The 14509-nt window shown below is 35.6% G+C and overlaps 3 protein-coding genes across 3 annotated transcripts; all 3 read right to left on the reverse strand. All coding sequences in view use genetic code 12, as the record gives it.

Annotated features, from left to right (window-relative positions):
- Nucleotides 1–2048: 2048 nt before the first annotated feature.
- On the reverse strand, nucleotides 2049–3825 carry PVL30_005039 (uncharacterized protein; the record flags this gene model as incomplete). Its single annotated transcript, XM_001523223.2, has 2 exons — nucleotides 2049–3480; nucleotides 3632–3825. The coding sequence occupies 2 exons, from the start codon at nucleotides 3823–3825 to the stop codon at nucleotides 2049–2051; spliced, it is 1626 nt and encodes a 541-aa protein (XP_001523273.2).
- Nucleotides 3826–5616: 1791 nt separating this feature from the next.
- Nucleotides 5617–8472, reverse strand: PVL30_005040 (uncharacterized protein; the record flags this gene model as incomplete). Its single annotated transcript, XM_001523224.2, has 1 exon — nucleotides 5617–8472. One exon carries the CDS (start codon nucleotides 8470–8472, stop codon nucleotides 5617–5619), a length of 2856 nt encoding a protein of 951 aa, XP_001523274.2.
- Nucleotides 8473–10147: 1675 nt separating this feature from the next.
- FMP45 (SUR7 protein fmp45) lies at nucleotides 10148–11026 on the reverse strand (the record flags this gene model as incomplete). Its single annotated transcript, XM_001523225.1, has 1 exon — nucleotides 10148–11026. The coding sequence occupies one exon, from the start codon at nucleotides 11024–11026 to the stop codon at nucleotides 10148–10150; it is 879 nt and encodes a 292-aa protein (XP_001523275.1).
- Between the last annotated feature and the right edge of the window lie 3483 nt (nucleotides 11027–14509).

The raw sequence follows: 14509 nt of genomic DNA on the forward strand, positions 1-14509 counted from the left end.
CGAACAAGGAACAATAGTTATATTTATAGATTGTTCTTGATTGTAATTTTTGGTGAGTGCATAAACCTTTGATGTCGTCTATTTGAAGGACTATATCCAATGAAGAATATAAAAACAACAACTGCAAATATCTTCACGGCGTTTTAACTCGAGAACCATACTTGGTTATGGTGCTGGGTGAAGAAAAGGAGGTGGAGAAGTGAAGGGGGGGGGGGAAGGAAGGGAAAGGTGATTAATGGGAGCATCAGATAATCCGAGATAACGCATATCAACCAGTATAACCATTGTCCACACTCCCACAGTTGAATTGCTTATGGTTGCAAATAAACAAATCTGAGTTTGGCTTCTTTGTTATTACCAGCTATATTATGTTTAGCCCTTAATGCTGAACGAATGAAAGGCGTCTCAAAAAAATAAGACTAACCATGCTAAGCAGTATTAGTTCATGTGATTTATCTTATCTTTCTCCAAATTGTTGAGCTAGCAAAGCATCGCTCTGTAAATTAATGAAGGCTCGTTTTAATTATGGACTAAATCACTGTAATAACCTGGACTAGAAGGAAGAGAGCAAGTATAGGAGTGGAGACGTGGAGCGGAAGAACAATGTCGCAAAAGGAAATACTCTTGCACTAATTCCTTATCATTTCTTGGACCATCTACCATTTCAATCATGAATCTTCAACGCAAGCCATTTCAGCAAGAAACTTTGTTTGAAACTTAAAATACCCATTTGATTTTTCATATTTTTTTCATATTTTTTCCCCTTTTTCTTTCACTTTTTTTTTGAGTATTCCCTGTCTTTGTTTCACCACTTCCTGATCAAATTTTTAGTTTCAATCCAACATGAATTGGTCGACTTTGCTACCACTATTTCCCGTTTTCACTAGTATTTTGAGAACACGAAAATTACAAGATTGGGACAAAAAAACAAAAACCAACCAACGCAGCACTAATGAATAACTAGTTCATTAAAGGAAGAGCAATTGATTTTGATACTTATTGCTTCACTGTGGCTGATTATGCTAATAAAATTGCCTAACCGCGCTTATCATCTAAACCAAATTTGTTCACGACTATTATATAGGAGAATCTGTGAGTTATGAATCAAGTTTGTATCAAGAACCATTTAAATTCAACAAAACAAAAAGAAAAAAAGATTGTCTTTCAAACTCAAGTTATGTCGAATGTTAAAACTTTTTCAGATAAGCATCCACAATGGTAAATTTATTCAAATGTAGATATTTTAGTTTGCGATAGTGCCACCCAATAGATTTTTTTCTCTCTCTCTCTCTATATATATTCTGAACTTTTAGCTACATTCTTTCCAATCACCGAATGGATTTATTGATTTAACACGGCAATATCATAAGCATATTCTCCACAGTGAGATAGTTTTAAATACCGGTCTCCATCACTGTCATTATCATTCCTTTATGCTTTGATATATACAGTAAGATTTTGTAATAAGGCTCTTTTAGTTTTATTTTTTTGGAGCTCTCAAAAAGATAAAACTGTGGTTGCTGAGAGGTGGTAAGTGTCAAGCTTGTTCATTCAACTTTACATGTTACATACCATATTTCTTTGATAATGCACACTGTATTTAATACTTTATTGCAATGAAGCCCTGTCTGCTCCTTTATTTATATTTTGCACAACTGTGTTTCACTTACTTTCCTCTCCCCCGAACCCCTCTTACTTCCCCTTCCCCTTCAACTTAAAGTAACACATTTTGAACAGTTTCTCCTCATGATAAAACATTATTGAGAAAAGAAAAAAACAACGTCGGAAATTTGTATTCTATCAAACTCTTTACTCTTCCACTATGTAAAAGTATTAAAAAGCACATAAATATTAATGATACACAGACTAAATGTAGGACTGAACCAAAAAGCAAACTAAAACGGTGTAAACCACCAAGGACAGGGCAAAAATAATAAAAAAATAAAAAACGTCTCTTGAATCAGCAAATAGACAATAACAAAACAACTGATTTGATAAAAAAAAAGTGAAACCATTTTATTTTTGGTTTCAATATAAACTGGCCACAATCACCCCCATAACACAGTAAGCCATTCCCAACGTTTCAATGTCTTGTACGGTGGCTCTGGTCTATTTTGCACATCATAAAACAATGCTCTTAATTTGACCTCACTAGGCTTGATATATTTGGTTTTGTAGACCAACTTGGCAAAAAAGTAAAACACTATAGTGAGAGGAATAATAAAATAAGCACTAAATAATGTAGAAAATGCCCAATATCCATGGATGAATGTCGAGAATCCTCCAGTCAACAAAAAGATGATTGAGAAGAATAGTGAATATGGACCTGTCCATTTTCCAATCCAAAATTTGTATGGCAAATCATTTCTTGTAAATCCTTGCTTCCGGAGCGCTCTATGCAAAGCAATATGGTTCAATGCAATTGCTATCCAGCTAATCAATAACTCGGACGATGTGATGTTCTGGAACCAGGAGAACACTGTTGCTGCTGACTTATCAACAGTCATGTATGCTAATGGTAGAAATGCACTTGAGAATGCAACACCTACCCACGGAAGTTTATGTCTATTGACTTTAAGAAATATTTTAGGAAGCTGCCCCTTGGACGCCAATGCAAACAAGTTCCTACTGCCTTTTACGATACCCAAATTGGCTGCACTCAACGCCGAGGTGAGCACAACAGCATTGATGATATGCGGCAACACTTTGATACCAGCTAAAGTTGCTGCTCTCACCCACGGAGAGCCGGAGGCAGTGCCATTGGGATGCGCAATAACTGGGTCATTATATGGAACAATCAAGGAAAGGATAAACACCATTAGATAGTATAGTATCAACACCCTACTTAAAAGTCTTTTACCAGCACGATAGATAGCTCTTCTAGGGTATTCGGTCTCTCCTGCAAGCATCGTGATACCTTGCACACCGCCAAATGCATATACAACAGAACTGACTGCTTTCCAGAAGCCCAAAAACCGACCCAAAGATCCAGTAGTGAATTTTTCAGCAAAGGGTCCTGGATTTCTCCAGTACTGGAAACCAAGCCTATGTTGGCCCTTGACTCCGCCTAGGTCGATAATCAATCCTACCAAAATCAACCCAACACACAATAGTACTTTCAATATTCCAAAGAAAAACTCAATCTCACCATACCATTTCACTTTGTATATGTTTGTTGCAACCATAAAGACGCCAAAGATTGTTATGAAAATAGCTGGACTAAGATCAGTCCAATAAGTAACAACAACACTAGCCGCAGTTAATTCACCTGGAATTAACGAGTTGTAGGTGCTAGCGATTCCCCAAGCAAAGCCAAGTGCTTTGTCAATGAATAATTCAGAATGAGCAATGTATGAACTGGTTGCTGGGTATAAACACGCAGTCTCTATCATACAAACTTGATTGGCAGCAACAACACTTCCAACTAATAAATATGCAAGGATCATACCCACGGGACCAGTAGTGGCCAAAGTACCTCCACTAGAAAGAAACCTATCTTAATTGTTAGTTCAGAATAATTCAGTATTCATAACCCAGAAGAGAAAACGAACAACAGTAATGTCGATAATATAAATCGCGCAACATTATCAGCAATGACAAATTGGATTGACTGTGACATATTGATACATACATTCCGGTACCAAATACCCCCACTAAAGAGATCATGGCAATTAACCGAGCATTAAGACTAGAACTTAATCTATTCTCGTGGAAAAAAATCTTTTCCGCTTCTTCGACATCTTCTTTTGAAAAACTACCCACATCTTCAAGACGTGATTCACGGGTGACACTGACTGCTGAGTCTTTTATGAAATTTTTGGACATTTTTCACTACCCTATTTGGTTGATTGGTTTCACTACAATCTAGAATAATGACCAGAGTAAATATCTGGTCTATTTATAAAAGTTTTTGTCTCTACCGTATTTGCCAATTAGTCAGCAAGTCAGTATCCAATCTTGGAATCACTTTATAAACGACAATTACTCTTGAATATTTTCCCAGAAGTACTTGATTAAGTGACCGAGTAAGTGCGGTTCTGATGCCAGTACGTCCTCTTACAATACAATTTGGTTTTTTGCAACCATCCAAGTGTCGTAGTATTATTTGATTCAAATTCCGCCTTTTGTTGTTGTGTCATATTCCACTCTCCACAGTTCGTATATGTCGAATAGAACATCACCTTGATACATAGATTATTATAACAAAATTATTGATTTTCATTTCCCCTCATGAACAAACAGTATATAGCGATAATCATTTTTCGTGAATACGAGAGGCTGATTCATTCTCTATGCTTTTCTCCCCGTGTCTTTCTCCAAGCCACAGCAAAGCGATTGTGTGAACCATTTTAGATCTAATAAAAAAATTTCCATTTTCTTCAATTTGTCAGCAACTGCTAGGAACATTATCCAAATGCATCGTTCTCAAACGATGTGTTTATTTTTGAGAAAACCAATGATCGCTGCTTTTTTTTTTCGAAAAGAAAAAGTAAAGATTATAGGTTAGAAACCATCATTTTCATAGATGGATAGCTTAATTTGATTACAAGTAGATTGCTTATTAATACAATTCACATCAAAATATCTTTCAATATCAGTCGAGCATTGTTGAACTTCAAAATAATAATTGTGGATATTGCCAAATTTGTTCACTTATTCTTCAACCTCGTTTGATTCTATTATTTTTTTGGCTTCCTTTTTTTCTTCTCTTTATTTTATTTTTATTTTTTCTGTTCTATAAATTTGTGAAGGAGCTATCTTTCGTGCCATGATATCCAAGACATTTAGGAATAACTCGTGTACATACAAGTTTTCCGAAAAATACACCGCAAACTGTGTCAAAATTGTGAATCACCAGGAAAATATAACGTGAGTAACTATTGTGAAGATCTAAGAGAACGTAGTGCACGTGTGCAAGGTATGAAAATCAAAAGTGAGTCGAGCAAATAGTGTTCTAAATACCTGGATTAGTTGTTGAGAATATACCCTTTTTTTTAGCTCCACATATAATTCTAATCTAAATTTTACTCCCTTGATGAGTTAGATGGTATATTCAATCCTTGCTTCGTTACTTTTGTCGATCTTTTTAGATATTATTGGGTCATAAAATGCCGGATGTTTAACGAGGAGAATTTTAATTACGTTGGTGGCCACACTTTAATTATTTTTCAAAAAACGGAAATATAATTTGAGTCAAATAAACTCATCAAGTGTTGTGCTTGAGGCATATTTTTACCTGTTGATTAATATGGTTTACTTATTTGTAATACAAATTATATGGTTCGTCAATGTTGTTAGGAAGAGAAGGCAATTAAAAGAGATACAACCAAGCTTATGAACTAAAATAGAAGATTAAATTACATCCAAATCATGAAGAAAAAGAAAAAATGCAGTTGATTTATAATCTATTTAGCTATGCAAAGTTTGTTGTTGCATGTTGTTTTTTTGAAAGAAAAATGGAAAATGAAAAAAACAAACAAACAAACAAACAAACATGAGATTCTAAGGTTTATGCCACACTGTTTATTATCATTATTAAAATAGCTGTTGTTGCTGTTACTGTTGTTGCTGTTACTGTTGTTGCTGTTACTGTTACTGTTACTGTTACTGTTACTGTTACTGTTGTTGTTGTTGTTCCAAATTCCAATTATTGAGAAATGCTAGCACTATAGGATCTGGCTTGACTTGCTTTGAATAGGCATCTTCCACACTTTCGGTATTATTACCATGAACATCTTTCAGTCCAGTCAAAGGCATTTGATTACCCTTTAATGTTCGCATACCTTCCTTTTTGTATCCAACATGCGAGTCCCTAAAGTGTCGAAGATAATGTCCCAATACCGAAGATCTTGATGTGCAATTTACTTCCAATATCCGCCAACATGTTGTGCACAACACCCCCTCACGCTCCAACATGTGTGCGTTAGTCTTGCGTTTCTTCTTTTCGGGCTCATCGTACTCACCTTTGCGAAATTTGTATAAACCATGGAATTTGGGATCCGGCACAGCTCGTCCGTTGGTTAAGATACCATGCTTATATGCGAGGTGGTTACCGTACGAGGAGTTTTTCAATCCAAAGAATTCAACTGATTCGCAATAGGGACAGAGACCCGCTCTTGTTGCATTATCTGGGACGCCGGACTTGTCAACTTTAGTCAAAATGTATTGAGACTCGTATGCAGTCTTTTTGAAGTTTGCATTTGGCGTTAGTTCATAAACATGCTCGAAACGAGTGCGAAAGGTATCAATTAAGCTATCGCGGAGGTACATTGTTCTCTTTACGCGACAAGTAAGTGGAGTAAATAGAGGACGAATGAGCTTCTCTTGAAGTTTAATGCAATGCTCTGCATCAGGAATGTTTGCTGATACAGTTGGTAATTGTGCAGAGTACTCTAGATCGGGCACCGTCTTGATATTCAATTGAGCAAGGTCAACATTTGTAGTTTCAAAAAAGCTTCTGTTGAAATTGTTATTGAACGTAGGAATCACATTATATTGATTTTTTCTCGGTTGCTTTTGTTGTGCCAGAATAGCAAGGCTGCTACTTGATGGTTTGGTCCTTTTTGGTGGACTTAATACGCCAGATGATGGAGTGATTGCTTTGTCTAATGGTGAGCTTAGTGTTGAAAGTGGATTAATAGGTTTTGCTTGAAGTGATAGCTGCAGTGAGTTGTCCGATAAAGAGCTTATGGATGATGTCCTTTTGCCTGAATTTAACAATGTGCCAGCCGAAAAATAGTTATAGCAGACTGGATGATCAAATTTAAATTCCCAGTTGGTATGATGAGCGGAATCATGTGAGGAATCACAAATGGGACTATTGCCATAAGATACATCACTATCTTGATTAAGTCCAATTCTTCTCCATTCCTCAACAATGTTCATTAAATATGCATTGTCCATTTCGGGATGTACTAATGGAGAACTGCTAGATACTAATGGGTCTAGCTCGGTTTTCAACTTTAAGCGAGTTGCATTTGGAAGAAGATGTCTGTCAATGTTGTCTTTTTCATCAACATCACCTTCTTTAAAGTGATTATGACTCTGCTGATTATCATGGTGATTATCAGAATCATTGATATCAAAAACCAACTCAGATTGATCACATTTCCCTCTACTGCGCTTTTTGGAATTAAGTTTTCTTATACGATTCTTGAACAACGCCGTTTTCCAATCATCGTTTTGTGTGCATGTTTCTTCAAACGAATCAACTATTTCATCATGAGTCAAGTCAGGATTTGATGGCCGATTTTTATGCTTATTTCCATTGGCATCCGATCCAACGAAACAACTTTTATCAATAGGAGCTTTTGATGAATCTAAAACAAACCTCGTGTATTCATCACGTGACAAAACTGTATCTTTATCTGAATTTGTGTATGGAACTTGTTGGGTTTCAAATTTTGGCATGCAAATGGAATTTGTTGTTGTTTTATCAGAGTCTTGGGATTGGCAATTTCTGTACGAACCATTTGATACAACGCTTTGATTGTAAATGTTGCCATGTTCTTGGAGCAAATGTTCTAAATTTTCCGGCATACAGTTGGAGGTTATTGTAAGAAAGGATTGATCAGGCACCAATTCAATTCCATTACAATATTTGGGCAAAGTTCGATAGCTAGTGTCATTGGGAATATCTAGGGGGTCGGGGTATGGATCTTCGCCAGTTTTGTATACCTTGCTAATTTTTAAACTTTCAACGTCATCGCCACTTTCAGACACTTGCGGGTGGGAATAACAATAATAGTTTGAACTAGAATGATTGTGAATTACGGATCCATTAAAACTGAGTTCTTGGCATGTTTGCTTCAGTGCTACTGTTTCATCGTGGATATCACTGTCAAGAATATTTGCTAAAAGAGCGCTATTTCTTACTGCAAAAAATGAAGGTTGAGATGCTGGCCTCTGTTTGTCACCATATTTTTGTGGAAAGTAAAATGAAGCATTCTTTTCCGAAAATGCTTTTATTTGCAGTTTATGTGAAATTCGAGCCGTGAGTCCTTCAGTTATTGTGGCTGCTTGACTAGAATAAAATTCAAAGTCATGCAGCGGAAAGTGTTGTTGTTGTTGTTGTTGTTCGTGTGGGTAAATTCTAATAGATGATGATACCTCTGGAAAGTGATTTTTTACACGTTGGTTATTAGTTTTGAAATTTATGTGCGCTGATTGAGGTGAGACTTGAATTGAACTTACAATGGGGAGAAATGCAGATTCATCGTGGATATAACCTGGTAACTGTGGTGGATAGCTATTGGGGATTACATCTTTTTTGCCAAACCTTTGATGGTTATAATACTGACGATTGCAATGGAGTTTATGATGTTCTTCTTCTTGCCGTTGTTGTTGGTGTTGTTGTTGTTGGTGTTGTTGTGGTATGGAATGCAACAAATCATTGGAAAACGGAATCTTTGCAAAGAACTGTTTACTGTTTACCTGTGATTGTGCAGTCGTTGCTTTGGGTGTGGGTGACATGGCGAATTAAAACAGCAGAAGCAGGTCAATGTAGTGTAATATAGTGCAATGTCTTGCAGCGCAGTGCAATATAATGCAACGCAATGTTTATCGTGCGGAGCGGAGCGGTACTGTACTGTACTGTACTGTGAAATAAAGTCTTATTATTAAGTATTGAAGTCAATGTCTAGTTGCAACCAAGTTGGTTTCAAGGTTCAATGGTAAGTTTTGGGTGTTCGTATGTGATACAGTAGTTAGTCTGTTGGAGCGCTAAAACGTATTTAAATGTTTGAGTCAATTCCTCTTTCTTTAGCAGGAAAAAGGACGTTTATCAATTTGATGAGGCTTTCAAGTATGTAAATATCAGTGCGATAATGTGTATTCTCTGGTTTTTGACTTTGTTTTGGGTAAAAAATGGGCAGTCAACTAAGTGGTGGTGGTGTTAGATATTTGTGGTTGAGTTTAAGGAAGGTATTGCAATTTTTTTGTTTGTGGTTGCAGCAATATTTTTTGCATTTCCACAAAGCAATTAATTTGGTGTTTGGGTCCATTTGTGATAGGAAACACTTGGAGGAGGGGAAGAATTTGTGAACAAAAAAGAGCGAGAAAATGAGTTGTTTGTGGCAGTTTTACAGTTTTGTGCTCGGCTGCAAACACAAACATTGGTTCATCCCTTTTCAGCGCATAACAAGATTGGCCAAGGTCGCAATATGTTTTCTTATTTTTTGTTTGATTTTTTTTTTTCATTTTTTATGTATGGGTAAAGTAGACACCAAGAGTCCAATTGCAAAAGCTTACATAGTGACTACATTTGTTTCTGAAAATTTTAATGTGAAAGACTTATACTTTGGTGAGGTATAAATTGTTGGTAATTCTACTTTTTTTTTGCAGTTTGTCGTGTACAGTACTTTCTACTCAAATAGATGCAAATTTGTAGTAAATCAAGGTTTTCTTTAAATAGAAAAGAAAATTTTTGTTACTGAGTGGAAGATAATTAGATATTCAGAAAATTGTCTCAGCACAAGCTATCGAGACAATGCTGGAATGATTTTTTAATATTTTTGATGGAAAAGGTTTCCCCAGCTTTGGAATGTTGCTTAAATATAAATCCACATTTTTACACTTGAGTCATAAGAAAATTAGTTAGAACATATATATATATATATATATTGAAATACATTTTATAGTTACTTTCCTGTCAAGGCGAGGGTATAAAAATTTGATTTCTACAAATATTTGACAATTGATTACAAATTCAACATTAATAAATTGGTATTTGGCAAAAACGATATTATATAAATTATTAATAATAATAGTATGATGGAAAAAAAAGTCGACTAATCAACTGAAGTGAAAAACGTGAATTCTTTTCTTTTCTTTTCTTTTCTTATTTTTTTTTTTCTTTTATTTATCAATTCGAGAATTGATTGAACATGTCTTTGTTTATCTAGACACAGAATTCAAAAAGTGGCAACGATAACAACAATAATAATAATAATAAAGATAAAATTGATGATCTGGATAATTATGAGGAAGATGTTGGTGACGATAAGCTTACTATAGTGGTTCATTCACAGCTGAGCACATATTTTTTACCGACTCAGCGCAGGATTAAAGCTATTTCATCCTTTTCATTGCAAAGTGAACGCATTCACCAGCACATCATATTCCGAAATTAAAGTGGCTTCATCATTGTTTAAATCTCTTCAGGCTTGGCTCTCTTGACTCTAAAGAATCTGAATTTTGAGGCATCGGAAATTGGCTCACCTTCACCAGCAACAACACCTCTGGTATTGGCACCATCGACATAGTCGCCTTGTGCATAGTCACCACCTCTCTCCTTGTTGTAGTTATTTTCAATATCATGGTCATAAGCACCACCTGCACCAGCACCGGCACCGGCACCATTGTTTCTACCAGAACCAAATCTCTTCTTGTTACCTCTCTTTGTTCCCCAAGTTGCAAGGGCCGAAGTGATCAAGGTGATGAGCAATGTAGCAACTGCAGCCCAAAGAATACCAAATGACTTGGCACTCAAGCTTGTGTGGTGACCAGCATTGTTGAAGGCATTTCTACCTTTGACATGTGCTGCAGTAATCAAACAAGCTGCAGTAATGGTAAAGAGGAATGCCACACCTGTAGCCACAGATGCAATTGTTCCACCAATGGCAAAACAAAAGTTCAATGGCACAATGATCAAGGCAATAACAGCAAAGAATAGACCCACAATGATGAATGACCAACCAATACGTGACAAGTAATAGTATGTGTTTCTGTTGCTGATAAAGCTTTCTGGCAATCCGCTTTCACTGCCAAAGTTATCCTTTGGCGAGTATGGATAGGCTGCTGAGGATTTGGTACAGTCAGAGTTACGGCCATTGGAAACACCACAGGTTCTGTAGAAAGTCCATCTAGTAGTATCCTGTGGAGCACCCTGAATTCCCGAAGTGTCGGTTTCTGACCAGTAAAATTTACCTAAAACGGATGATGTTCCTGCACCATTGATGGCTGTGAGGATAAGAAGCAAGGTTGATCCTAGAAGGAAAAAGATTGGCACAATTGTCAAGGCTCTCATGATTTGCTCGTTTTAGTTTTAATTGTGTACTGGTACTATAGTTGGATAAAATTGTCTCAAAACTGTTGTGATCCTTAAATTCTGTCTCCTCTGAGTTATTATAATGTAAAAAAAAATTGGTTGGATGCTTTTTTCTTTGTTTTAAATGGATTCTCAACTGTCAACTAATCAAATTGTTTCACGTATATACCGAGATTATATCCAAGATAATTTGAAAACAAAAAGAACAGCAAATGGAAAAAAAAAATTATTAAAGTAAACTGAACTTAATAGGAAACCAATGGAATGGCTAAAACACTATGTGAATGGTGGTAGAAAAAAAACGAACTTTAGAATGGGGTAAGGACAAAAACGAATTGATTCTTTCTTTTCTTTTTAAAAATTTTTGATGGTTTTTTTTTTGTAAATTAGGTCAGATGAGTTTATATATGTACTATAAGTTGTTGCTGTTTTTATTTTGCTGTTTTGTTGTTTTAGTTGTTGTTGTTGTTGTTGTTGTTGTGGTGTGGTATAATGTGGTTAAGAGATTTCAGTCTATATGTTTTCTTTTAGCTGGGAACAATACATGGGGGGGGGGGGGGGAGAAGCAGAGCAAGTGTGACAATGTTATTGCTATTTCCTGTTGTTTACCCTTTTCCTTTGGTTTTGTGTCACTCTGCATTATATCCTACGCACACAGACACAGACACAGACACACACACAGACACACAGACACACAGACACTCATACACACAAAAGAATATATGTATATATAAATATACATAAAAAGGGGAGACAAAAAGGGAAACATAAGTGACAGAAAATGTGAAAAGTAGAGCTGAAGCATCAGAAAGACACCGACAAGGACAAAGACATACAAAATGTGTCATACAAAGATTGTCATACAAAGATTGTGATACAAAGATTGTGATACAGTGGTCACATAGAGTGACATAATAACACACTCTACCCTCCCACCCATCCCCGACCCTATTACAAGAAAATAAGAATAGTATTGTTACTTTGAACGGCTAGACAGCAAACAGCAAGAATTGAAATTTTCTTCTTCTTCTTCTTCTTCTTCTTCTTCTTCTTCTTTTGTATTGTTATTTCATTCATATTTCCCTTTCCACATTCACATTGTAATTGAATAGATGGTCATTCGACTGAATCCTTATTTTGTAGTTTTTTTTTTTGCTTTCTTCAACTTTTTTTCTTGCTTTTAAGAATAGTAAAAACAAAATAAAAAAAGAAAAAAAACTCGGCATGGCTTTGAATTTCTAAATTGCATGCGTAAATGAAGGAAGAGAAGGTCGATTTACCTCAAACAGACGTCATGAAATTCTAGTGCATCAAAGCTTGATGATCATATTCATGTTGGCAAACAAGTTCTTTCTCCTTCTCTCTTCCCATGGATAAATCTTTTCACAGCCCAAAATATTCTCCAGATCAATTAAGCAGAAAGTACAAGAGATTAGAGAAGAATATCGGCTTGGTCTACTTTACTGGGAGAGAGAGGGGGGGTGGAGTAGAGATGGGTGAAGAATCAATGTTTAGAATGAAGGAGACTTGCGAAATTGAGTAGTTATCTTGTCATCACGTAAGTTTTTTTTCAGTACAAATAGGCATCTTTTGTTGATGTTGTGGCTTATACCCGAGGGATGAGTCCATATAATTAAGCTTGTAGTCAATAGCACTGGCCATTCCATCATAGGATCCACTTGCTTAAAACCACCTCGAGCTTTCTCCTCTTATGCTGTCTCTTATTCTGTCTCTTTCTTTTTTTTGGCACTTTTGTCAAGTGTTCCATTTTCTCTGATGTCATTCAGATAGCAATCGTAACTAAAAAGATTGATACTATAAATTGAATAATAGTAAATAGAATAGTAACAAGAAGCAAAAATAAAAATAATAAAATGAATAATTACACTAAAAAGAATAACAATCAGTAGATAAAAGATAAAACAAAACAAAAAAAAAAATTTAAATAAAATGGATCCTGCAATTACTCTTCCTAATCGAGCACTCAAATCAACAAATCGGGCAGGAGTGACTCTAGACTTCCGGAACGGGTATCTAGTCTCAAAAACGAGAAGAAATGGGATGCAACTATGTACAACGTCATCTGTGGTGGTCAAGCCGTGTTTACGAAATACCACTCCACATTCCTGCTAAACCTACTCCCCCCCCACCACCACTACCATTATTGCTTTAACATGTTTTTCGTTATAACAACTTTTGCCCTGTCAAGTTAGGAGATATTCTCTCTCTCTCTCTTTCATGAGAATAAGCACATGATGATGTCACTACTCAATTTATGCGTTTCATCTCGCTAAAAGTTATTGATAAAGTATGAAAAAAGAAGACGAATATACACATACACACATTTATGTACATGTCAGGAGAAAAGAAAATTATCAATATTCTTTTGCTTTGGCAAGATTTCAGATTCCAGTCCATCTCTTTTGCACATCATAGGAAATGCTAATCAATTAAGATCAAATGTAGTATCTTGCCCTTTGATGATGTCTGTTTTTTTTTTCATTTTTTTTTTTGACATAATAGAAGAATATCAAGAAGTAAAATGAAATATTGTATTATTACATACGATTTCAGATAAATCACTTGATTGCGTGCTTTGATTGATTTGTTCCAACTTGCCCTTACGTTTACAACTCTTGACTATCCATTTGTGCCTCTCACACAAGTTGTCAATTGTCAGTTGTCTAAAGAATCCCAACGTTATTACCTCTTTCCCTACCCTTTCCCCCTTTTTCTTTTTTTTTTTGGACTTACGAACTATCATTGCTTGGATCTTTGTAGATTTCCTTTTAATTCATGTTTGATTTGGTATTTGCCCCAGTGGATGTGATAGCAATGAAGTACAAATCACGGAAAATGATCTATCTCGTGTAACTATTATCAACTCTTAATCAATTTTGACTATACTTCTCTCGTCAACAATAATTCTTGTTTCTTGACATGCCTATACTTCAACACACATTCACAAACATACATAGACTCAGACACACCAAAAGAAAAAAAATTAAAAAAGATCAAATCAGAAAAAAAATATAACCATAAACAAGTTCAAAACGAAAACTCAATTCCATTTATTAAACAGCCAAAAGCAGGTAAGGCAGGCATGGCAGGCAAGGCGCGCACCTCCACACTTTTACAACTTACATACTATCAAACTGTGGAGCCAACCAATTCATTTACTTCATTAAAAGAAAAAGAACAAGAAAAATTAAGATACATGAATAGTGGCGTTAAAGATTTGGCTCAGATAGAATAATTTAACTCTAGTAACCATCCTTTGATTCAGTACAATGTGAAAAAAACGAGAGTTCATAAAGATTAGGTTTCCGTCATATGGTTTACTTCTATATCCTATTTTTCTTCCCTTCTTTCACTATAAAGGTCTATTGGTTTCTCTGCAACCATTCCGTTTCTTTATTTTACTTTTTCTTCCTTTCTTCCTTCCTTCCTTTCTTTCTTTCC

Source organism: Lodderomyces elongisporus, chromosome 7 (genome assembly GCF_030384665.1).
Source record: "Lodderomyces elongisporus chromosome 7, complete sequence".
Lineage (NCBI taxonomy): Eukaryota > Fungi > Ascomycota > Pichiomycetes > Serinales > Debaryomycetaceae > Lodderomyces > Lodderomyces elongisporus.